We start from the raw sequence: 24951 nt of genomic DNA, 5'->3' as shown, positions 1-24951 counted from the left end.
GTGCCAAATGCTCAAACGTAGGAAACGGAATTCGGAAATAAACGAGGCTCAGTTTGATGATGAGATGGATAAACATCTACCACATTGTGATAAAAACTATTACAGCAGGCCAAAAAATATGGAAGAGGATGCTGCATTGTTGATGTGGGGTCGATCACAAAACATCAAACTCAGGTATACAACTTTGGTGGATAACAGTAACTCCTCCTCTACCTACAATAAAGTTTGTGGAATGAACTATGGTGCTGGACCATATGGAGACGTTAAGGTGGAAAAGACTGAGTGTAAAAATTACTTAGTCGAGAGACTTGTTACACAGATCATCCATTTGGAGTCAAAAGGGGAGGCCGAAGGTAATGGAAAGCTAAGTTACGAGACCTTTGGGAAGTTGATGGTTCACTTCAAACGAGCCATCAGGGACAACATCAACACAGACTGGAGAAAAATGAGGAAGGCCTGCCTATCCGGACTGTTCCATGAAACGTCCACAGATGAAAATCCATTACACCATTTCTGTCCTGAAGGCAAAAATTCTTGGTGTTTTTACCAACACGATCTTGCAAATAAAAAGATCCAACGAACACACAAGACCATGAATATCCCACAATCGAATGAGGATGAATTTGAAATCCAAAAGATCTACTTCAAGTTCTACGATGATCTTATCTCGGAGGAAAACATGAAAAAGTGTCTGAAGGGAAAGCCAAATGAGTCTCTACACAACCGAGTTTGGAATAGCGTCCCCAAAGACAGATCTGTAAGTCGTTCAATGGTTGAGTTCAGCATGGCAGTGACGGCCATCAACCACAATGCCGAGTCTCTGGGCAGTCTTACTGGTATACCTCAGCATGATATTACTATCTTGATGATGATGTCACCTTGAGGAACTATATTTCGGACCAATTATAAAATAGTTAGTATAAAATTAGTTGAATAATAAAAGTTTTGTATTTTTTGTCTTCCTTTTTACAGATGTATGCCCTAATATGTCCCCACTACAATGCAACCTTCGTTAGTAGGCTGAGAAGTGCGTTCTGGCTACTAGACATGAAAACGTGACTTATTATGTAAATCGGGCCTTGTATAGTAGACTGAAAAGTGAGCTCTGGCTACTAGGTACGACATATAATATATAATATATATATATATATATATTATATATATATATATTATATATATATTATGATATATATATATATATATCATATATATATATATAATATATATATCATATATATATATATATATATATATATATATATCATGCTTAATAGGCTAAATAGATAGACATCATCGTCTACTAGTCTTAATATTCAAGAGCCCTGCAAACTTGGCCTACTGCGATGAGGGTCCTGTATAGTAGGCCAAGAAGTGAGTTCTGGCTATTAGGTACCACATATATATATATATATATATATATATATATATATATATATATATATATATATATATATATATATATATATATATATGTCGTACCTAGTAGCCAGAACTCACTTCTCAGCCTACTATGCAAGGCCTGATTTGCCTAATAAGCCTAGTTTTCATGAATTAATGTTTTTTTCGACAACCTAACCTACCTAGCCTAACCTAACCTATAAAGTTAGGTTAGGTTAGGTTAGGTAGGGTTGGTTAGGTTCGGTCATATATCTACGTTAATTTTAACTCCAATAAAATTTTTTTTACCTCATACATAATGAAATGGGTAGCTTTATCATTTCATAAGAAAAAAATTAGAGAAAATATATTAATTCAGAAAAACTTGGCTTATTAGGCAAATCGGGCCTCGCATAGTAGGCTGAGAAGTGAGTTCTGGCTACTAGGTACGACATTATATATATATATATATATATATATATATATATATATATATATATATATATATATATATATATATATATATATATATATATATATATATATATATATATATATATAATGACGTACCTAGTAGCCAGAACTCACTATTTGGCCTACTATTCAAGGCCCGATTTGCCTAATAAGCCAAGTTTTCCTGAATTATTATATTTTTTCTAATTTTTTTCTTATGAAATGATAAAGCTACCCATTTCATTATGTATGAGGTCAATTTTTTTTTATTGGAGTTCAATTTAACGTAGATATATGACCGAACCTAACCAACCCTACCTAACCTAACCTAACCTATCTTTATAGGTTAGGTTTGGTTAGGTAGCCGAAAAAGTTAGGTTAGGTTAGGTAGGTTAGGTAGTCGAAAAACAATTAATTCATGAAAACTTGGCTTATTAGGCAAATCGGGCCTTGCATAGTAGGCTGAGAAGTGCGTTCTGGCTATTAGTTACGACATATATATATATATATATATATATATATATATATATATATATATATATATATATATATATATATATATATATATATATATATATATATATATATATATATATATATTTATATATATTATTATTATTAAATATGACCGAAAAGTAAGATTAATAATTCTAACACGAATTTTCTCAATCTTTCGTACATTTCTTTTCACTGTTGGAGGTAATTCAAAAATCAATTCTCCAAAATTCATTTTTATTTCTAGTCTGACGCGACAGTTGAGCGCGTTTCGTAAAACTTAATACATTTTCAAAGACTTTAGTTAACACATACACAACTGAATAGAACTTACACATCTCCGATTTTGTTTATATCTACATTTGAGTGAGGTGGATGGGGTGAGGTGGTATTTAATAAGGTATTAATTTCATCAACACAAGCCAGAACATGAAACAATGGGTATTGAATAGAAGTGATTGTAGAAAGCCTATTGGTCCATATTTCTTGATGCTTCTATATTGGAGCGGAGTCTTGAGGTGGGTAGAATATAGTTGTGCATTAATTGGCTATTGATTGCTGGTGTTGACTTCTTGATGTGTAATGCCTCGCAAACGTCAAGCCGCCTGCTATCGCTGTATCTATCGATGATTTCTGTGTTGTTTACTAGGATTTCTCTGGCGATGGTTTGGTTGTGGGAAGAGATTATATGTTCCTTAATGGAGCCCTGTTGCTTATGCATCGTTAAACGCCTAGAAAGAGATGTTGTTGTCTTGCCTATATACTGGGTTTTTTGGAGCTTACAGTCCCCAAGAGGGCATTTGAAGGCATAGACGACGTTAGTCTCTTTTAAAGCGTTCTGTTTTGTGTCTGGAGAGTTTCTCATGAGTAGGCTGGCCGTTTTTCTGGTTTTATAGTAAATCGTCAGTTTTATCCTCTGATTTTTGTCTGTTGGGATAACGTTTCTATTAACAATATCTTTCAGGACCCTTTCCTCCGTTTTATGAGCTGTGGAAAAGAAGTTCCTGTAAAATAGTCTAATAGGGGGTATAGGTGTTGTGTTAGTTGTCTCTTCAGAGGTTGCATGGCGTTTCACTTTCCTTCTTATGATGTCTTCCACGAAACCATTGGAGAAGCCGTTGTTGACTAGGACCTGCCTTACCCTACAGAGTTCTTCGTCGACTTGCTTCCATTCTGAGCTGTGGCTGAGAGCACGGTCGACATATGCGTTAACAACACTCCTCTTGTACCTATCTGGGCAGTCGCTTTTGGCATTTAGGCACATTCCTATGTTCGTTTTCTTAGTGTAGACTGCAGTGTGGAAACCTCCGCTCTTTTCTATGACTGTTACATCTAGAAAGGGCAGCTTCCCATCCTTTTCCATCTCGTAAGTGAAACGCAGCACGGAACTCTGCTCAAATGCCTCCTTCTGCTCCTGCAGATGTCTGACATCAGGTACCTGTGTAAAAATGTCAACATACCTGCAGTATATGGCCGGTTTCAAGTTCATGTCGACTAAGACCTTTTGTTCGATGGTACCCATGTAGAAGTTCGCAAACAGGACACCTAGGGGAGAACCCATGGCGACCCCATCTACTTGCTTATACATGTGCCCATCCGGGCTCAAGAAGGGTGCCTCTTTAGTACAAGCTTGGAGTAGTTTCCTTAGAATATTTTCTGGCACGCCAAGAGGAGTACTGGCCGGATCACGATACACTCTGTCGGCTATCATCCCGATTGTTTCATCCCGATTGAAACTATTGTTTCCGATTGTGTTAAAATTATTAATCTTACTTTTTCGGTCATATATAATAATATATGTCTACAAGAAAGACTGCTATCAAAATATACTAATATATATATATATATATATATATATATATATATATATATATATATATATATATATATATATATATATATATATGTGTGTGTGTGTGTGTGTGAACAAGCCTGAATGGTCCCCAAGACAATATGCAACTGAAAACTCACACCCCAGAAGTGACTCGAACCCATACTCCCAGATGCCACGCAACTGGTATGTACAAGACGCCATACTCCACTTGACCATCACGACCGGACAAAATGAGGTGATAGCCGAGGCTATTTGAACCACCCCACCGCCGGCACTCGGATAGTAATCTTGGGCATAGCATTTTACCAAATCACCTCATTCTTTGGGGCACACATGAGGAACACAAATGCGAATTGTCCTGGGGGCCATTCAGGCTTGTTCGCATTTGTGTTCCTCACGTGTGCCCCAAAGAATGAGGTGATTTGGTAAAATGCTATGCCCTAGATTACTATCCGAGTGCCGGCGGTGGGGTGGTTCAAATAGCCTCGGCTATCACCTCATTTTGTCCGGTCGTGATGGTCAAGTGGATTAAGGCGTCTTGTACATACCAGTTGCGTGGCATCTGGGAGTATGGGTTCGAGTCACTTCTGGGGTGTGAGTTTTCAGTTGCATATTGTCCTGGGGACCATTCAGTCTTGTTCGCATTTGTGTTCCTCACGTGTGCCCCAAAGAATGAGGTGATTTGGTAAAATGCTATGCCCAAGATTACTATCCGAGTGCCGGCAGTGGGGTGGTTCAAATAGCCTCGGCTATCACCTCATTTTGTCCGGTCGTGATGGTCAACTGGATTAAGGCGTCTTGTACATACCAGTTGCGTGGCATCTGGGAGTATGGGTTCGAGTCACTTCTGGGGTGTGAGTTTTCAGTTGCATATTGTCCTGGGGACCATTCAGGCTTGTTCGCATTTGTGTTCCTCACGTGTGCCCCAAAGAATGAGGTGATTTGGTAAAATGCTATGCCCAAGATTACTATCCGAGTGCCGGCAGTGGGGTGGTTCAAATAGCCTCGGCTATCACCTCATTTTGTCCGGTCGTGATGGTCAAGTGGATTAAGGCGTCTTGTACATACCAGTTGCGTGGCATCTGGGAGTATGGGTTCGAGTCACTTCTGGGGTGTGAGTTTTCAGCTGCATATTGTCCTGGGGACCATTCAGGCTTGTTCGCATTTGTGTTCCTCACGTGTGCCCCAAAGAATGAGGTGATTTGGTAAAATGCTATGCCCAAGATTACTATCCGAGTGCCGGCGGTGGGGTGGTTCAAATAGCCTCGGCTATCACCTCATTTTGTCCGGTCGTGATGGTCAAGTGGATTAAGGCGTCTTGTACATACCAGTTGCGTGGCATCTGGGAGTATGGGTTCGAGTCACTTCTGGGGTGTGAGTTTTCAGTTTATATATATATATATATAACTATCCGAGTGCCGGCGGTGGGGTGGTTCATATAGCCTCGGCTATCACCTCATTTTGTCCGGTCGTGATGGTCAAGTGGATTAAGGCGTCTTGTACATACCAGTTGCGTTGCTTCTGGGAGTATGGGTTCGAGTCACTTCTGGGGTGTGAGTTTTCAGTTGCATATGTCCTGGGGACCATTCAGGCTTGTTCGCATATATATATATATTATATATATATATATATATATATATATATATATATATATATATATATATATATATATATATATATTATATATCGTACCTAATAGCCAGAACGCACTTCTCAACCTACTATTCAAGGCCCGATTTGCCTAATAAGCCAAGTTTTCATGAATTAATGTTTTTTCGTCTACCTAACCTACCTAACCTAGCTTTTTTGGCTACCTAACCTAACCTTACCTATAAATATAGGTTAGGTTAGGTAGGGTTGGTTAGGTTCGGTCATATATCTACGTTAATTTTAACTCCAATAAAAAAAAATTGACCTCATACATAGAGAAAAGGGTTGCTTTATCATTTCATAAGAAAAAAACTATAGTAAATATATTAATTCAGGAAAACTTGGCTTATTAGGCAAATCGGGCCTTGAATAGTAGGCTGAGAAGTGAGTTCTGGCTACTAGGTGCGACATTATATATATATATATATATATTGTGACGGAAAAATGAAGGAGTGTAGATGTTCGGCAGTCCTCCTAATGGCTGGTGTCAATGCCTATCACGTTAAAGAAAAAAAAGATCGACTGCTTGGCTGTTGTCTGTGGTAAAGTAAGGGAATACACGCAAAACACATAGTATGAATAATGAAACTTTAATTCAATTGAAAGCAAATTAAAAACAAAGACAATTCCTTGGCTATGTACAGTGCCAACAAACAAGTCAAAAAATATAACAAAAATTAAGAACAGGGATGACGTTACTCTATAATATAAAGACAAAATGAAATAAGCAGGTGCTGAGAATAAAGCGCTAGCTGAGAAACATCCACCTGATAGACAGAGTGTATATCAGTTAGTTGTTCACAGCATGAGAGCACAAGATATTCTTACTTCAATGACTGGTTCAAGCCCAGATATCGACTAAGTAGAGGGCGTTAAGGTGTAGAGGTGCAGGTGTGCAGTCGGCGGGTCACCAATCAGAAGCAGGCAGGCTGGGAATGGTAGTTTGCTGGAGGACGGTGGCGAGCCGGCATGGAGGGAGTGTGGAGTAGGGGGAAGTTTAGGGTACGTTTGCCTCCTGGTCAAAACGTTTTGTGCTACTGGTAGACGTTCCTTGAAGGTAGCATCTTATTGTTGTATATATATATATATATATATATATATATATATATATATATATATATATATATATATATATATATATATATATATTATATATATAATTATATATATATATATTTATATATATAAAGTAACTTTATGTAGGGAAGAGCAGGCTCAATCTCTCTTGAAAGAGATTATCGTCACAACTCTCCCCCAAAGCCTGTTCTAATGGGTGAAGTTACGTCTTCAGATTGTAGAGTGGTAGGTGTAGCGGCCTCTACCTCATAGACTCTGGATAGGGCGTCTGCTATGATGTTGTCAGAACCCTTAATGTAGAAGATCTCCAGGTTGAAATTCTTCAGATACAAAGCCCATCGTAGACGTCGTTGATTGTTGAATTGGGCTTACTGCAAGAAGCGTAGGGGATTGTGGTTCGAGTAGATGGTGGTAGACCGAGCACCTTGTAGGTAAGATGCAAAGTGCTGTAAGTTCAGGACGATGGAGAGGAGTTCCTTTTTGATAGTGCTGTAGTTCTTCTGGTGTGGTTTTAACTTGTAGCTGTAGTAGCTAACAGGTAGAATCTCCTCGCCTCGTTGTTGCATCAGGACGCCCCCGATGCCGGTACCACTGGCGTCGACATGGAGGATGAGTGGCTTCGTGATATCTGGCGAGGCGACAATAGGATTAGAACAGAGCAGAGATTTAAGTTGTTCAAAAGCAATGGTTTGCTGAATGGTCCAATGATACCGTTGCTTGGGGCTGGTTAAAGTGATTAATGGTGTCGCTACCGTACTAAAATTCTTCACAAACCTACGGTAGTAGGAGGCAAGACCATGGAAGCGCAGGAGCTGCTTCCTGGTGGTAGGCTGTGGGTAATGCTGGATGGCTTGAGTGTGTATGTTTAACGGAGCTAGGCTGCCACTCCCTATCACATGACCAAGATAACGCACTTTACCTTTAGCAAAGGTGGACTTGCCCAAGTTGATGGTGAGGCCGGCTGTCAGGAGCTTGGCGAACAATCGTTGCAGCTGGAGCAGATGTTCGCTCCAGGTGTTGGTTGCCACAACGATATCATCCAAGTAAGCGTAGGTGTTATCTAAGCCCTGGATGACGCGGTTGACAGCTCGCTGGAAGGTGGCCGGGGCATTACATAGTCCAAATGGAAGGCGTTCATATCTGTAAAGGCCAAAAGGAGTGGTCAAGGCAGATATTTCCTTAGCTCGCTCTGTCAAACATACTTGGTAGTATCCCTTGAGTAAGTCTAGTTTGGATAAATGAACAAATCCACAAGGGCCGTGGCGAGGATTCGAACCTGCGTCCGGGAGCATCCCAGACACTGCCTTAATCGACTGAGCTATGACAGGGTAAAAGGGTTGAAACCGAAGTTCTACTGAACTTACTGGGCTTGTGTAAAAGCCTGGTTTGTGCTTCGGAGAGGCTACGGTATCCAGTAAGTTCAGTAGAACTTCGGTTTCAACCCTTTTTCCCTGTCGTAGCTCAGTCGATTAAGGCAGTGTCTGGGATGCTCCCGGACGCAGGTTCGAATCCTCGTCACGGCCCTTGTGGATTTGTTCATTTGATGCATCACGTTAGTGTGATCTCTGTGTGGGGTGTGTCTAGTTTGGATAAATACCGAGCATTACCAATGGCGTCAAGGATGTCATTATTCTAGGTAATGGGTAAGCATCCTTGATAGTCACAAGATTTAATTTCCTGTAGTCCGTACACAGCCTCACTTTACCATGCGGTTTCGGCACCAAGATGCAAAGGGAGGCCCAAGGGGACTCAAGGGGTGGCCAGCCCATGATCCAGGAGGTACTGTACCTCAGACGCATAACTTCCTTTTTGCTCGGGCTGATTCTGTAGAAAGGTTGACGAATCGGCCGGGTTTCAGGGAGTAGCAGGATATCGTGCTGAACCACATTACACTCCTGTGGATCATCGCTGAACAACTTCTGATGTTCCTTGAAGATTCTGATTAGAGGAGCACTATTACTGTCCTGCAAATAGGTATGAAGACCAGTTAGGATTTCCGATTTGGAAGGCACTGACTCAGTGTTAGTGCTTTCGGGAGGAGAAGCAGGGAAGGTCTCACTGTGGACGTATGGACCTTTAAATGTGGGTAATGATAACAACACAGGGGGGGGGGAGTACCTTGATACTGCTTCAGGAGGTTGACGTGGCACAACTGGGTCTTCCGCCGCCTATCTGGAGTCTCAAGAACTTGGTTGTGGTTGTTTCTGCACTCCTTGATGCGGTAGGGTCCTGAAAACTTGTTTTGCAATGGAGAACCTGGGATAGGAAAATATGCCAACACGAAGTCTCCTAGTTTAAATTTCCGTATTTTGCTGCGTTGTTCAAAATGAGTCTTCATCCTCTCCTGAGCTTTCAATAGATTGTCATTAGCAAATTTACGTACTCTCTCTAGAATGTGTTTTAAGTTTTGAAGAAACGGGCACATTCTGAGGGTCACTGAAGGTGGCATTACGTAGAGAGTCTTTAAAAGCTTTAAGAGGAGTACGGCACTTACGTCCGTAGAGCATCTCATAATGAGATACTCCTAGAGACTCACTGGGGAGACTTCTGAAAATGCACCTAATGAGGTCAAGTTGTTTGTCCCAGTCCTTCAAGGTTTCATTGCAAAATTTCTTTAAACGTGCTTTAATAGTCTGATGACTACGTTCAAGAGAACCCTGTGAAGCAGGATGATAGGGGCTGGACAATACCTGTGTGATGTTGAACTCTTCCAGTGTCTTCTTGAAGAGATCACTGGTGAAGTTGGTGCCATAGTCACTTTGAACCTCTCTTGGAAATCCATACTGGGTGAAGATCTTCAATAGTTGTTTCCCCACAGTAGCAGCCGTAATGTTCTTTACTGGAACTGCTATGGGGAATCTGGTGGTAGGATACAGGATAGTTAGTATATAGGCGTTGCCAGAACTGGTCCGGGGTAAAGGACCAACACAGTCCATGATGAGTCTGGAAAGGTTCCGCAGTCACCTGGATAGGAGTCAATGGAGCCTGGGGAATAGAGACGTTAAGTTTACCTGCCATCTGACATGTATGACACTGTTGCACGTAACTTTTGACGTCTTTAATCATACCTGGCCAGTAGTAGTCTTGTCTGATTCCGTGGTAGGTTTTGTTAAAACCATAGTCAGAAAGTGCTCCGTGGGCCAGGTGTAGAATATCGGGCCGTAGGCTGGAGGGAACCACTTGTTGTTCGACATTTCCCTAATCGTCATCCTCCTTCAGCTTACTGGGTCTGTACCTGCGTTAGAGCAACTGATTCTCTAGGAAGAACCCAGGGATACTGTCAGGTTGAGTCTCAGCCTGGAAGAATAATGGTGTTAATGATGGATCCTCTCTCTGTAACTTACGGAACTCCAACCTAGTAAGATTCAGTGGTAGATTCTGATGGTCTTGAGGGACAGTGGTATCAGCAGTGTCAGCTGGTTGCGGGCGTGCAGCTTGTGCACGGGTGGTCACCAAAACCGGAGAAGAAACTTCATCACTTTCTTGGACCTCTGCTGAAACATACTTAAAGATGGGATTGTCCACTGCAGAGTTTCATACCTGGGGTTTGTCCATGATGATCAGGTTGGACGGTTGCAGATTTTCTGCCAAGTCGTTGCCCAGGAGAAGTTACACTCCAGGCATGGGAAAAGGCTTTTCCCTGATGGCGACTTGAACTTCACCGGTCACAAAAGTACAATCCAGGTGGACTCTGGCGAGTGGATACGGAGTGGTAGCAGTGAGGTCAGTGATAAGGACGGTTTCCCCGGTGTAGGTGATGTTAGGCACAGCTGATTTCAATATTATTGACTGAAGAGCCGCTGTGTCCCTCAAGATGCTCAATCTGAAACGTCCCTCCGAATCTGTACTGCTGGCAGAGACAGTTCCAGGATACAGGTGTTTGCTGAAGAGAGAAAGAGCATTAACAGGAACACCAACATTCATCACAGGCTTACCTGACTTAAGAGGAGTCGGTTTGGGTTTAGGAGTTTCATTGCCTTTGTATTGAGCTTTTCCACATTTATCTATGGTATGTCCATAGAGTTTGCAATACTTACAATACAATTGAGAGCTCGCTTGATCGGTACTCACTTTATCATAACTATACCAAGACTTCTTACTGGAAGGTGGTTCTGGTGTTAGCCGGTGGATGAGGCTGCAGGTGTCAGCCGACTTCACACATCTGATGTAGTCGGTTTCTTCTTTGTCTGCTAAATATAAACGGACGGAAGGGGGAACACGTCTCAAGAATTCCTCAACTAGCATGAGGTTGACGAGTTCTGAAAATGTAGAGACATGTGCTGCTTCCAGCCATTTCATTAAATTTCTTTGTATTGGCGAATTCTAGAAAGGTGGTGGTACTTGCCTTTAGATAATCACGGAATTTTCGTCTGTAGCTTTCGGTGGAGAGAAAGTAGGCGTCCAAAACTGCTTGCTTCAGGGTCTGGTAGTCATTCTCAGACGCTAAGGTACTGAGAGTAACTGCAGCTCTACCTGTGAGATGAACTCTGAGAAAGGTAGACCATTGATCTGCAGGCCAGCTAAGTTTTTTAGCTAGGGTCTCAAAAGTGGTGAAAAATACATTGATCTCTGTCACAACGAATGGTGGCATTAACTTACTTGCATGGGAGACAATGAAACTTACGGGAAGACTGGCGGTAACTTGTTGGCGCTGAGTGTGGTGTGTAGTTTCCAACGCGAGTTCTTGTTGATGACATGCTAAAGCCATATCAGCTTGCTTCTTATCATGCTCGCGTTGCATATCCAGGTGACGTTGTCTTGCTTCAAGCTGTACTCGCTCACGCTCTTGGAGTAGGGCCGCCTCTTCTTTCTTTAGGGCCTTCTCGCGTTCCTTTAGGGCCACCTCGCGTTCTTGTTGTTCTTTCTTTATGGCCGCCTCACGTTCTTGTTTTTCTTTCCGTAGGGCCGCCTCTCTTTCCTTCATTTGTAGGGCTTCTTTTTGTTGTTGGAGGGCTTCTTTTTGTTGTTCCCGCTCGATCTTTGCAAGTTCGAGCTTTAGCTTCATAGTTGTCAGATCATGTCTATCTGCAATAGAATAACTTTCTTGAGTTTCAGAGTCAATCTTCCCTTCATCTAAGAGGTGATCTAATATTAAATTGTGCAAGTCATTTTTGTTGGCTCCATGGGGAACATCTAGTTGATACTCGTGTGCAAGAGTTTGTAATTCGGTCTTCTTGGCACGACATAAGGTCCCTATTTCACCTGCTGGATCGTTACGAATATACTTGTAATATGGAAGTGTCAGTAACAGGATAACGTGGCAACTGCTAACTATCCTGTGGAATTTTAATCGTTAACAATTGACGTTAATTTTAGTAGGGTAAATGACTAGTCAATCAAAATCGCAGGAAATCTTGTACCCGGTACTCAATGTAAGAGAATAAGGGCAAGAAAATCCTACTAAATAAATGAAACCGATAGTTTCTAAAACAAATGAAACATTTAATTGTTTCAAAAGTGAATAAGGTAGTCCAAGAATGTAGGAATACCTTTCCGAGTCTCTATAGGACAGAAGCAAGGGTTTCCCACTAAATGAAATATGATACTTGCAGAATTAGCGAACTTTGTGCTCTGAAAAAAGAAAGCTAATTCCCTACCTAAGTAAATATCATCATCTCTGACCGACGTGTAGGGGTGCGAGTGTCAACTGGTGACGAGAACTGCTGTTGAGGTCCCAACTCAGTAACTTAGTCCGTGCTAGAGAAACTATGGCCCTCTGTATCCTCCTTCGGTCGGATTGCAGAAGATAGGGTGTTTTAACCCGAAGACAAATCAAATTACCAGGGTACCAAAATGATGATCTGTCTGAGATTGAGAAATATCCTAGGGACAAAAGGTTGAAAACACGAGTAATAACACGGAGGGAGTGATGACCAATTAAGAGAATGACTGGGGCCTTCAGTCACCACGTAATCCAAAGTTATCCAACACTCACAATATGCTACTCTCGGAATACACAATACACACAGCACCATATAAATATTGAAAATAATGAAAATATTGAAAAGCAACTGTATCAAAGCCAAGTACACGTACCACAAATTGATGTTCTAGTACTAGTACCTGAGTGAAACTCCTTGGACAGGCCCCCCATTTAATGTGACGGAAAAATGAAGGAGTGTAGATGTTCGGCAGTCCTCCTAATGGCTGGTGTCAATGCCTATCACATTAAAGCAAGAAAAAGATCGACTGCATGGCTGTTGTCTGTGGTTAAGTAAGGGAATACACGCAAAACACATAGTATGAATAATGAAACTTTAATTAAATTGAAAGCAAATTAAAAACAAAGACGATTCGTTGGCTATGTACAGTGCAAACAAACAAGTCAAAAAATATAACATAAAAATTAAGAACAGGGATGACGTTACTCAATAAAATAAAGAAAAAATGAAATAAGCAGGTGCTGAGAATTAAGCGCTAGCTTAGAAACATCCACCTGATAGACAGAGCGTATATCAGTTAGTTGTTCACAGCATGAGAGCACAAGATATTCTAACTTCAATGACTGGTTCAAGCCCAAACATCGACTTAGTAGAGGGCGCTAAGGTACAGAGGTGCAGGTGTGCAGTCGGCGGGTCACCAATCAGAAGAAGGCAGGCTGGGATTGGTAGTTTGCTGGTTGATGGTGGCGAGCCGGCATGGAGGGAGTGTGGAGTAGGGGGGAGTTTAGGGTACGTTTGCCTCCTGGTCAAAACGTTTTGTGCTACTGGTAGACGTATCTTGAAGGTAGCATCTTATTGTTATATATATATATATATATATATATATATATATATATATATATATATATATATATATACATTGTGATGGGAAAGTGTTGGAGTGTAGATGTTCGGCAGTCCTCCAATGGCAGGTGTCAATGCCTGTCACATTTACAAAAAAAAAGATAGACTGCTGGCCTGTTGTCTGTGGTAAGTGAGAGGGAGGAACACGTAAAACACAAAGTATGAACAATGAAACTTTAATATACTTTAAACATAAATAAAAATAAAGACAAGTCCCATGGCAATGAACAGTGCAATTAAAGAACAACGAACACAATGTAACATAAAATAGTAAAAATGTAAGACAAAATAGTAAATGGTGCTGAGAATATTGGCTATGGCTGAGACCTCCCTTAGTATACAGAGCCATAGAGCTTAGTATGCCAGAGAGAGGTGTCAACTCTTAGAGCACAAAGAATATTCTGAGGTTGATGGCTGGTTCAAGCTCTGACATCAGCTCAGGTAGATGGCGCTGAGGTGCAGTGTGCAGGTGTGCAGTTGGAGAGTCACCAATCAGGAGCAGGCAGGCTGGGATGGGTAGTTGGCTGGTTGATGACGAGCCGGGTGGAGGGAGTGTGGAGTTGGGGGGTTATTCTTGGATATGCTTTGCCTCCTGGTCAAAACGTTTTGTGCTACTGGTGGACATATCTTGAATGTAGCATCTTATACTTGTAGAATAAACGTAACTTTAGGTAGGGAAGAGCAGGCTCAATCTCTCTTGAAAGAGATTATCGTCACAACTCTCCCCCGAAGCCTGCGGTTCCGGTTGAAGTTACGTCTTCCGGTGGTAGAGTGGTAGGTGGAGCTGCCTCTACCTCATAGACTCTGGAGAGGGCGTCTGCTAGTATGTTGTCAGGAATTTTGATGTAGAAGATCTCCAGGTTGAAATTCTGCAGATATAAAACCCATCGTAGAAGCCGTTGATTGTTGAATTGGGCTTGCTGCAGGAAGCGTAGGGGATTGTGGTCCGAGTAGATGGTGGTAGACCGAGCACTTTGTAGGTACGATTCGAAGTGCTGCAAGTTTAGGACAATGGAGAGAAGTTCCTTTTCGATAGTGCTGTAGTTCTTCTGGTGTGGTTTTAACTTGTAGCTGTAGTAGCTAACAGGTAGAATCTCCTCGCCTCGTTGTTGCATCAGGACGCCCCCGATGCCGGTACCACTGGCGTCGACATGGAGGATGAAAGGCTTCGTGATATCTGGCGAGGCGACAATAGGATTAGAACAGAGCATGGATTTAAGTTGTTCAAAAGCAATGGTTTGCGGAATGGTCCAATGATACCGTTGCTTGGGGCTGGTTAAAGTGATCAATGGTGTCGCTACCGTACTAAAATTCTTCACAAACCTACGGTTGTAGGAGGCAAGACCAAGGAAGCACAGGAGCTGCTTTCTGGTGGTAGGCTGTGGGTAATGATGGATGGCTTGGGTATGCATGTTTATCGGAGCTAGGCTGCCACTCCCTATCTCATGACCAGGATAACGCACTTTACCTTTAGCAAAGGTGGACTTGCCCAAGTTGATGGTGAGACCGGCTGTCAGGAGCTTGGCAAACAATCGTTGCAGCTGGAGCAGATGTTCGCTCCAGGTGTTGGTTGCCACAACGATATCATCCAAGTAGGCGTAGGTGTTATCTAAGCCCTGGATGACGCGGTTGACAGCTTGCTGAAAGGTGGCCGGGGCATTACATAGTCCAAATGGAAGGCGTTCATATCTGTAAAGGCCAAAGGGAGTGGTAAAGGCAGATATTTCCTTAGCTCGCTCTGTCAAACATACTTGGTAGTATCCTTTTAGTAAGTCCAGCTTCGATAGATACCGCGCATTACCAAGGGCGTGAAGGATGTCATCTATTCTAGGTAAGGGGTACGCATCCATGACAGTCACAAGATTCAATTTCCGATAATCGGTACACAACCTCACTTTACCTTGCGGTTTCGGCACCAAGATGCAGGGTGAGGCCCAAGGGGACTCACAAGGGGTGGCCATCCCATGATCCAGGAGGTACTGTATTTCAGCACGCATAACTTCCTTTTTACTCGGGCTGATTCGATAGAAAGGTTGACGAATCGGCCGGGTGTCAGGGAGTAGTTCGATGTTGTGCTGAACCACATTACACTTTTGTGGATCATCGCTGAACAACTTCTGGTGTTCCTTGAAGATTCTGATGAAAGGTGCACTATTACAGTCCTGCAAATAGGTATGAAGATTAGTAAGGATTTCCGAGTTGGAAAGCACCGACTCAGTGCTAGTGCTTTCGAGAGAAGCAGGGAAGGTTTCACTGTGGAGGTATGAACCTTTAAATGTGGATAATGATACCAGCACAGTGGGGGGAGTACCTTGATACTGCTTCAGGAGGTTGACGTGGCACAACTGGGTCTTCCACCACCTATCTGGAGTCTCAAGAACGCAGTTGTGGTTGTTTCTGCACTCCTTGATGCGGTAGGGTTCTGAAAACTTGTTTTGCAATGGAGAATCTGGGATAGGAAAATATGCCAACACGAGGTCTTCTAGTTTAAATTTCCTTAATTTGCTGCTTTGGTCAAAATAAGTCTTCATCCTCTCCTGCGCTTTCAATAGATTGTCATTAGCAAATTTACGTACTCTCTCTAGAATGTGTTTTAAGTTTTGAAGAAACGGGGGCACATTATGATGCTCACTGAAGGTGGCATTACGTAGAGAGTCTTTAAAAGTTTTGAGAGGAGTACGGCACTTACGTCAGTAGAGCATCTCATAAGGAGATACTCCTAGAGACTCATTGGGGAGACTTCTGAAAATGCACCTAATGAGATCAAGTTGTTTATCCCAGTCCTTCATGGTGTCATTGCAGAATTTCTTTAGGAGTGCTTTAAATAGTCTGATGACTACGTTCAAGAGAACCCTGTGAAGCAGGATGATAAGGGCTGGACAATACCTGTGTGATGTTGAACTCTTCCAGTGTCTTCTTGAAGAGATCACTGGTGAAGTTGGTGCCACAGTCACTTTGAACCTCTCTTGGAAATCCATACTGGGTGAAGATCTTCAATAGTTGTTTCCCCACAGTAGCAGCCGTAATGTTTTTTACTGGAACTGCTATGGGGAATCTGGTGGTAGGACACATGATAGTTAGTATGTAGGCGTTGCCAGAACTGGTCCGGGGTAAAGGACCAACACAGTCTATGATGAGTCTGTGGAAAGGTTCCGCAGGCCCCTGCATGGGATTTAATGGAGCCTGGGGAATAGAGATGTTAGGTTTACCTGCCATCTGACATGTATGACACTGTTGCACATACTTTTTGACGTTTTTACCATACCTGGCCAGTAGTAGTCTTGTCTGATTCCGTGGTAGGTTTTGTTAAAACCATAGTCAGAAAGTGCTCCGTGGGTCAGGTGTAGAATATCGGGCCGTAGGCTGGTGGGAATCACTAGTTGTTCGACATTGGCCCAATCGTCATCCTCCTTCAGCTTACTGGGTCTGTATCTGCGGTAGAGCAACTGATTCTCTAGGAAGAACCCAGGGATACTGTCAGGTTGTGTCTCAGCCTGGAAGAATAATGGTGTTAATGATTGATCTTCCCTCTGTAACTTACGGAACTCCAAACTAGTAAGATCTGGTGGTAGATTCTGAGGGTCTTGAAGGACAGCGGTAGCAGTAGAGTCAGCCGGTTGCGGGCGTGCAGTTTGTGCACGGGTGGTCACCAAAACTGGAGGAGAAACTTCATCACTTTCTTGGACCTCTGCTGGAACATATTCAAAGATGGCATTGTCCATTACAGAGGTACACACCTGGGGTTTGTCCGTGATGATCAGGTTGGACGGTTGCAGATCTTCTGTCAAGTCGTTGCCCAGGAGAAGTTGCACTCCAGGCATGGGAAAAGGCTTTTCCCTGATGGCGACTTGGACTTCACCGGTCACGAAGGGACAATCCAGGTGGACTCTGGCGAGTGGATACGGAGTGGTAGCAGTGAGGTCAGTGATAAGGACGGTTTCCCCGGTGTAGGTGATGTTAGGCACAGCTGATTTCAATATTATGGACTGAAGAGCTGTTGTGTCCCTCAAGATCTTCAATTTGAAACGTCCCTCCGAATCTGTACCGTTTGTAGAGACAGTTGTAGGATACAGGTGTTTACTGAAGAGAGAAAGATCATTAACAGGAACACCAACATTCATCACAGGCTTACCGGACTTAGGAGGAGTCTGTTTGGGTTTAGTAGATTCATTGCGTTTGTATTGAGCCTTCCCACATCTATCTATGGTATGTCCATAGAGTTTGCAATACTTACAATACAATTGTGAGCTCGCTTGAGCTGTACTCACTTTATCGTAACTGTACCAAGACTTCTTACTGGAAGGTGGTTCTGGTGTAAGCCGGTGGATGAGGCTGTAGGTGTCAGCCGACTTCGCACATTTGATGTAGTCGGTTTCTTCTTTATCTGCTAGATATAAACGGACGGAAGGGGAACACGTCTCAAGAATTCCTCAACTAGCATGAGGTTGACGAGTTCTGCAAATGTAGAGACATGTGCTGCTTCCAGCCATTTCATGAAATATCTTTTCTTTGTATTGGCAAATTCTAGAAAGGTGGTGGTACTTGCCTTTAGATGATGACGGAATTTTCGTCTGTAGCTTTCGGATGAGAGAAGGTAGGCGTCCAAAACTGCTTGCTTCAGGGTCTGGTAGTCATTCTCAGACGCTAAGGTACTGAGAGTAACTGCAGCTCTCCCTGTAAGATGCACTCTGAGAAGGGTAGACCATTGATCTGCAGGCCAGCTAAGTTTATTAGCTAGGGTCTCAAAGGTGGTAAAAAAAGACATCAATCTCTATCTCAACGAATGGTGGCATTAACTTAATTGCATGGGAGACATTGAAACTTACTGGAAGACTGGCGGTAGCTTGTTGGCGCTGAGTGAGGTGTGTAGTTTCCAACGTGAGTTCTTGTTGACGACATGCTATAGCCGTCTCCGCTTGCTGTTTGTCTTGCTCGCGTTGTATCTCCAGGTGACGTTGTTTTGCTTCAAGCTGTACTCGCTCACTCTCTCTGAATAGGGCCATCTCACGTTCCTTTAGGGCCGCCTCTCGTTCTTTTAGGGCCGCCTCTCGTTCTTTTAGGGCCGCCTCTCGTTCTTGTTCTTCTTTCCTGATTGCAGCCTCTCTTTCCCTTATCTGGAGAGCTTCTTTCGCCAGGGCAGCTTCACGTTCTTGTTCTTCTTTCCTGATTGCAGCTTCTTCTTTCCTCATTTGTAGAGCTTCTTGCTGTTGCTCCCACTCAAGTTTTGCAAGTTCGAGCTGGAGTTTTATAGTTGCCAAATCATGTTTATCTGCAATAGAATAAGTTTCGTGAGTGTCAGAGTCAATCGTCCCTTCATCTAAGAGGTGATCCATTATTATGTTATGCAATTCATTTTTGTTGGCTCCATGGGGAACATCTAGTTGATACTCGTGTGCAAGAGTTTGTAATTCGGTCCTCTTGGCACGACATAAGGTCTCTATTTCACCTGCTGGATCGTTACGAAAAACTTGGAGATAAAACATTGTGAAAGATAGCAAATAAATGTACAACGAATATAGTTGTGATATGGTAAATGTCAGTAACAGGATAACGTGGCAATTGGTAACTATCCTGTGGAATTTTAATTTAATCTTTAACAATTAACGTTAATTTTAGGATGGTAAATGATTAGTCAATCAAAATCGCAGGAAATCTTGTACCCGGTACTCAATGTAAGAGAATAAGGACAAGAAAATCCTACTCAATAAATGAAACTGAGTTTCTAAAACAAATGAAACATTTAATTGCTCCAAAAGTGAATAAGGTAGTCCAAGAATGTAGGCATACCTTGCCGAGTCTCAATAAGACATAAGCAAGGGTTTCCCACTAAATGAAATATGATACTTACAGAATTAGCGAACTTTGTGCTCTGAAAAAAGAAAGCTAATTCCCTACCTAAGTAAATATCATCATCTCTGACCAACGTGTAGGGGTGCGAGTGTCAACTGGTGACGAGAACTGCTGCTGAGTTCCCAACTCAGCAACGTAGTCCGTGCTAGAGGAACTATGGCCCTCTATATCCTCCTTCGGTCGGATTGCAGAAGATAGGGTGCTTTGACCCGAAGACAAACCAAAGTACCAGGGTACCACAATGATGATCTGCCGATAATGTGAGAAATATCCTAGGGACAAAAGGTGGTAAACACGAGTAATAACACTGAGGGAGGGATGACCAATTAAGAGAATGACTGAGGCCTCCAGTCACCACGTAATCCAAAGTTATCCACCACTCACCATATGCTACTCTCAGAATGCACAATACACACAGCACCATATAAATATGAAAAGTAATGATAATATTGAAAAGCAACTGTAGCAAAACCAAGTACGCTTACCACAAATTGATGTTCTGGTACTAGTACCTGAGTGAATCTCCTAGGACAGGCCCCCATTAAATGTGACGGGAAAGTGTTGGAGTGTAGATGTTCGGCAGTCCTCCAATGGCTGGTGTCAATGCCTGTCGCATTTACAAAAAAAAAAGATAGACTGCTTGCCTGTTGTCTGTGGTAAGTGAGAGGGAGGAACACGTAAAGCACAAAGTATGAACAATGAAAATTTAATATACTTTAAACAAATAAAAATAAAGACAAGTCCCGTGGCAATGAACAGTGCAATTAAAGAACAAGGATAAATGCAAGAACACAATGTAACATAAAAACGTAATAATGTAAGACAAAATAGTAAATGGTGCTGAGAATATTGGCTATGGCTGAGACCTCCCTTAGTATACAGAGCCAGAGAGCTTAGTATGCCAGAGAGAGATGTCAACTCTTAGAGCACAAAGAATATTCTGAAGTTGATGGCTGGTTCAAGCTCAGACATCGACTCAAGTAGATGGCGCTGAGGTGCAGTCTGCAGGTGTGCAGTCGGCGAGTCACCAATCAGGAGCAGGCAGGCAGGGATGGGTAGTTGACGAGCCGGCGTGGAGGGAGTGTGGGTTGGGGGTTATTCTTGGATACGTTTTGCCTCCTGGTCAAAACGTTTCGTGCTACTGGTGGACGTATCTTGAATGTAGCATCTTATACTTGTAGAAGAAACGTAACTTTAGGTAGGGAAGAGCAGGCTCAATCTCTCTTGAAAGAGATTATCGTCACTATATATATATATCTCATTGAATATGACCGCATATTCTGTATTTACTATCTTCTGATTTAGGGCTTTTATCCCTCTAACTATTTTCTTAGCATCAGGGCTTAGCTGAAATAGGAGTTCTCCAAAACTCATTTTCGTAATTTCAAGGTGAAGAAAAGAAGTGAATTAATATAGAATGTATTACACTTATTTATACAATTTGCACAACGTTTCGAACCTCCATGGTTCATTCACAAGTGAAAAGAATTTTCAGAACTGGTTGATTTTATACCTGCACTGGGTCAGGTGATAAGACAATAAAGGTGAAAACATAGGGGGATACATAAGGGATAAATAGGGGGTGAAACATAAGAACATAAGAATAGAGGTAACTGCGGAAGGCCTATTGGCCCATACGAGGCAGATCCTATCTACATACAAAGATTAATCAAGTGTAGGGCCTGTTATGTGGAACAGTGTCTTCTGTGTTGGCATCGTTATGTTCTGGTCTTGTCCTTACTCTCATGGTGGGTAGAGTAAATAGTTCCGTGATTTGGGTGTTCATGGTAGGTTGTTCTATTCTTATGTGAATTGCTTCAAGAATTTCTGCAAGAAGATTACAAATTCTTGAGGCAATTCACATAAGAATAAAACAACATACCATGAACACCTAAATCACGGAACTATATACTCTACCCACCATGAGAGTAAGAACAAGACCAGAACATAACGATGCCAACACAGAAGACATTGTTCAAAATAACAGGCAAATTACACTTGATTAATCTTTGTATGTAGATAAGAGCTGCCTCGTTTGCGCCAATAGGCCTTCCGCAGTTACCTCTATTCTTATGTTCTTATGTTTCACCCCCCATTTATCCCTTATGTATCCCCCCATGTTTTCACCTTTATTGTCTTATCACCTGACCCAGTGTGGGTATAAAATCAACCAGTCCTGAAAATTCTTTTCACTTGTGAATGAACCATGGAGGTTCGAAACGTTGTGCAAATTGTATAAATAAGTGTAATACATTCTATAGTAATTCACTTCTTTTCTTCATCTTGAAATTACGAAAATGAGTTTTGGAGAACTCCTATTTCAGCTAAGCCCTGATGCTAAGAAAGTAGTTAGAGGGAAAGAAGCCCTAAATCAGAAGATAGTTAATACAGAATATGCGGTCATATTCAATGATACATGTTTTAAAGAAAACCTGCTGCCAGTATACACCAATACATATATTATTAAATATGACTGAAAAAGTAAGATTAATAATTCTAACACGAATTTTCTCAATATTTCTTATATTTCTTTTCACTATTATGGTAATTGAAAAATCAATTCTCCAAAATTCATTTTTATTTCTAGTCTGACGCGAGACTTGAACACGTTTCATAATAACTTATTACATTTTCAAAGACTTTAGTTTACACACACACAAGTATAACCTGCAAACACTAAACAGAGTTTAAACAGCTTTGATTTTATACCTGCATTTGGGTGAGGTGATATGTTACAACAGTTTTGGATGAGGTGAAAACAAACTTTCAACACAAGACAGAACACGAAACAATGGGTATAATATTTTGTAAGTTTAAGGGAAGAATGGAAGTAACTGCAAAGGGCCCATTGGCCCATATTTCTTGATGCTTCTATATTGGTGCGAAGTCTTGAAGTGGGTAAAATATAGTTGTGCATTAATTGGCTGTTGATTGCTGGTATCGACTTCTTAATGTGTAGTGCCTCACAGATATCAAGCCGCCTGCTATCGCTGTATCTGTCGATGATTTCTGTGTTGTTTGTTAAGATTTCTCTGGTGATGGTCTGGTTGTGGGAAGAGATTATATGTTTCTTAATGGAGCCCTGTTGCTAATGCATCATTAATCGCCTGGAAAGAAATGTTGTTGCCTTGCCTATATACTGAGTTCTTTGAGGCTTACAGTCCCCAAGTGGGTATTTGAAGGCATAGACGACGTTGGTCTCTTTTAAACCGTTCTGCTTTGTGTCTGGAGAGTTTCTCATGAGGAGGTTGGCCGTTTTTTAGGTTTTATAGTAAATCGTCAATTGTATCTTCTGATTTTTTCTGTAGGGATAACGTTCCTATCAACAATATCTTTCAAGACCCTTTCCTCCGTTTTATGAGCTGTGGAAAAGAAGTTCCTGTAAAATAGTCTAATAAGGGTAAAGGTGTTGTGTTAGTTGTCTCTTCAGAGGTTGCAATGCCTTTCACCTTCCTTCTTATGATATCTTCAATGAAACCATTGGAGAAGCCATTGTTGACTAGGACCTGCCTTACCCTACAGAGTTCTTCATCGACTTGCTTCCATCCTGAGCTGTGGCTGAGAGCACGGTCGATATAAGCGTTAACAACACTCCTCTTGCACCTGTCTGGGCAGTCACTCTTGGCATTGAGGCACATTCCTATGTTTGTTTCCTTAGTGTAGACTGCAGTGTTGAAACCTCCGCTCCTTTCCATGACTGTTACATCTAGAAAGGGCAACTTCCCATTGTACTCCATCTCGTAAGTGAAACTCAACACAGAATTCTGCTCAAATGCCTACTTTAGCTCCTGCAGATGTCTGACATCTGTGTACCTGTGTGTGGGCAGTGACTGCTCAGACAGGTAGAAGAGAAGTGTTGTCAACGCTTACGTTGACCGTGCTCTCAGTAACAGCTCAGGATGGATATATATATATATATATATATATATATATATATATATATAACTATCACTATACATATATATCACTATATATATATAACTATCTCGGCTATCACCTCATTTTGTCCGGTCGTGATGGTCAAGTGGATTAAGGCGTCTTGTACATACCAGTTGCGTCGCTCCTGGGAGTATGGGTTCGAGTCACTTCTGGGGTGTGAGTTTTCAGTTGCATATTGTCCTGGGGACCATTCAGGCTTGTTCGCATATATATATATATATATATATATAATTTTTTTTTTTTTTTTTTTTTTTTTTATTCTCGAGGAAATTCTCGGAATCAAAGCTAATATCAAGCAGCAATTTATATATTTTATTTATAATTTTTATATATTATTTAATAATAGAACTGAATGATCTAAGATATCCAAGTTACTAACGAATTATTTACAGAGTATTTACAGGAAAGAACGACACCAGCTGCAGGAACTGCAAGAGAAGACGAAGAACGAAACTGTTAAGGCACAGGTGGAGGAGATCCTGAAAGTTCAGGAAGTCATCTTCTCTAGTTACTGGAGTGACACAACTGGTAAAAAGAATACAATGACCGCCAAATCCCAAGAAATGTCAAGTAGATCCCAAGCTCTTCTGTTGGCCTCAAGAAGTGGATTTGTACAGCTGATATACCTCCTGGTGAAGGTGGGTGGCCTGGCTGTAGACAAACCAGTAGATCCTACCAATGACACCACTGCCCTCCACCAGGCAGCTTCTTGTGGTAAGTCCTGCGTCATTATCCTCCTCCTGAACCTTGGTGCACAACCGCTTCTCCCTGACAGATACGGGCAAACGCCTCCCCACTTGGCTGCAATGTTCGGCCATGAGCATGCTTTTCAACTTTTTGCTGAATTTCACCGGGAAAATATACCATATTGCAAGGCAGGGACTAGCCCTCAAGAAGTTCGTAGGCATTATACGAAACGTTTACAAATATATAATGGATGCAAATTTGCATCTGAACTTAATGTTCGTGAAATAAATAACGACCAAAGAGAAGCAACTGAAAACCTTCTTCGACATATTAACTTCGAAAATTTGGTGGAATACACTCAGGAGGCAACGGTTGATTACAAAGATGGTGAATCAAAAGATGTCAAGGACGCGGTAGTAAAAGAAATTCAGCAAATTATATCCAAGATTGAAACAGATATTTACAAAGGAAACATTAAACTAGTAGGAAGCGCTGCAGATGGCACCCGACTCTATTATCCAGATGAGTTTGATTTTAATTTTATTCTAGAGGAAATTCCCGGAATCAAAGCTAATATCAAGCAGCAAACAAAGGAGGAGGTCATAGTCAGTGGTCACAAATTAAAGGTGGAGCTTCAGACAGAAAATACAAGTCTCCATGGTAATAACCTAATATCAAACTTTTTTGAGAGAGTTCGGGACTGCCTCAAAAGCTATACTTTTGTTAACAAACAATTAAGTCTAGTGCCACCTGGCCTGACAAGGACGCAAGTGGGCGTGGCACTGACGCTGGCTTGGCAGGGTA

The 24951-nt window shown here is 41.8% G+C and overlaps 1 protein-coding gene across 1 annotated transcript in view; it reads right to left on the bottom strand.

Moving 5' to 3' along the window:
• LOC138366485 (glutamic acid-rich protein-like) overlaps nucleotides 1-15521 on the bottom strand; it is a 62135-nt gene extending 46614 nt beyond the window's left edge. The window contains exons 1-3 of the mRNA XM_069327541.1: nucleotides 15473-15521; nucleotides 11714-11959; nucleotides 10231-10380 (exon numbers count right to left, since the gene is read on the bottom strand). Of these exons, the coding sequence (XP_069183642.1) occupies nucleotides 10231-10380; nucleotides 11714-11959; nucleotides 15473-15521 (445 nt within the window). The remainder of the gene's footprint in view (nucleotides 1-10230; nucleotides 10381-11713; nucleotides 11960-15472) is intronic.
• Nucleotides 15522-24951: the final 9430 nt, after the last annotated feature.

The sequence above is a fragment of the Procambarus clarkii genome, chromosome 19, assembly GCF_040958095.1.
Source record: "Procambarus clarkii isolate CNS0578487 chromosome 19, FALCON_Pclarkii_2.0, whole genome shotgun sequence".
Lineage (NCBI taxonomy): Eukaryota > Metazoa > Arthropoda > Malacostraca > Decapoda > Cambaridae > Procambarus > Procambarus clarkii.
The sequence above is the reverse complement of the archived record's forward strand: the minus strand, read 5'-3'. Positions and strand labels throughout refer to the sequence as shown.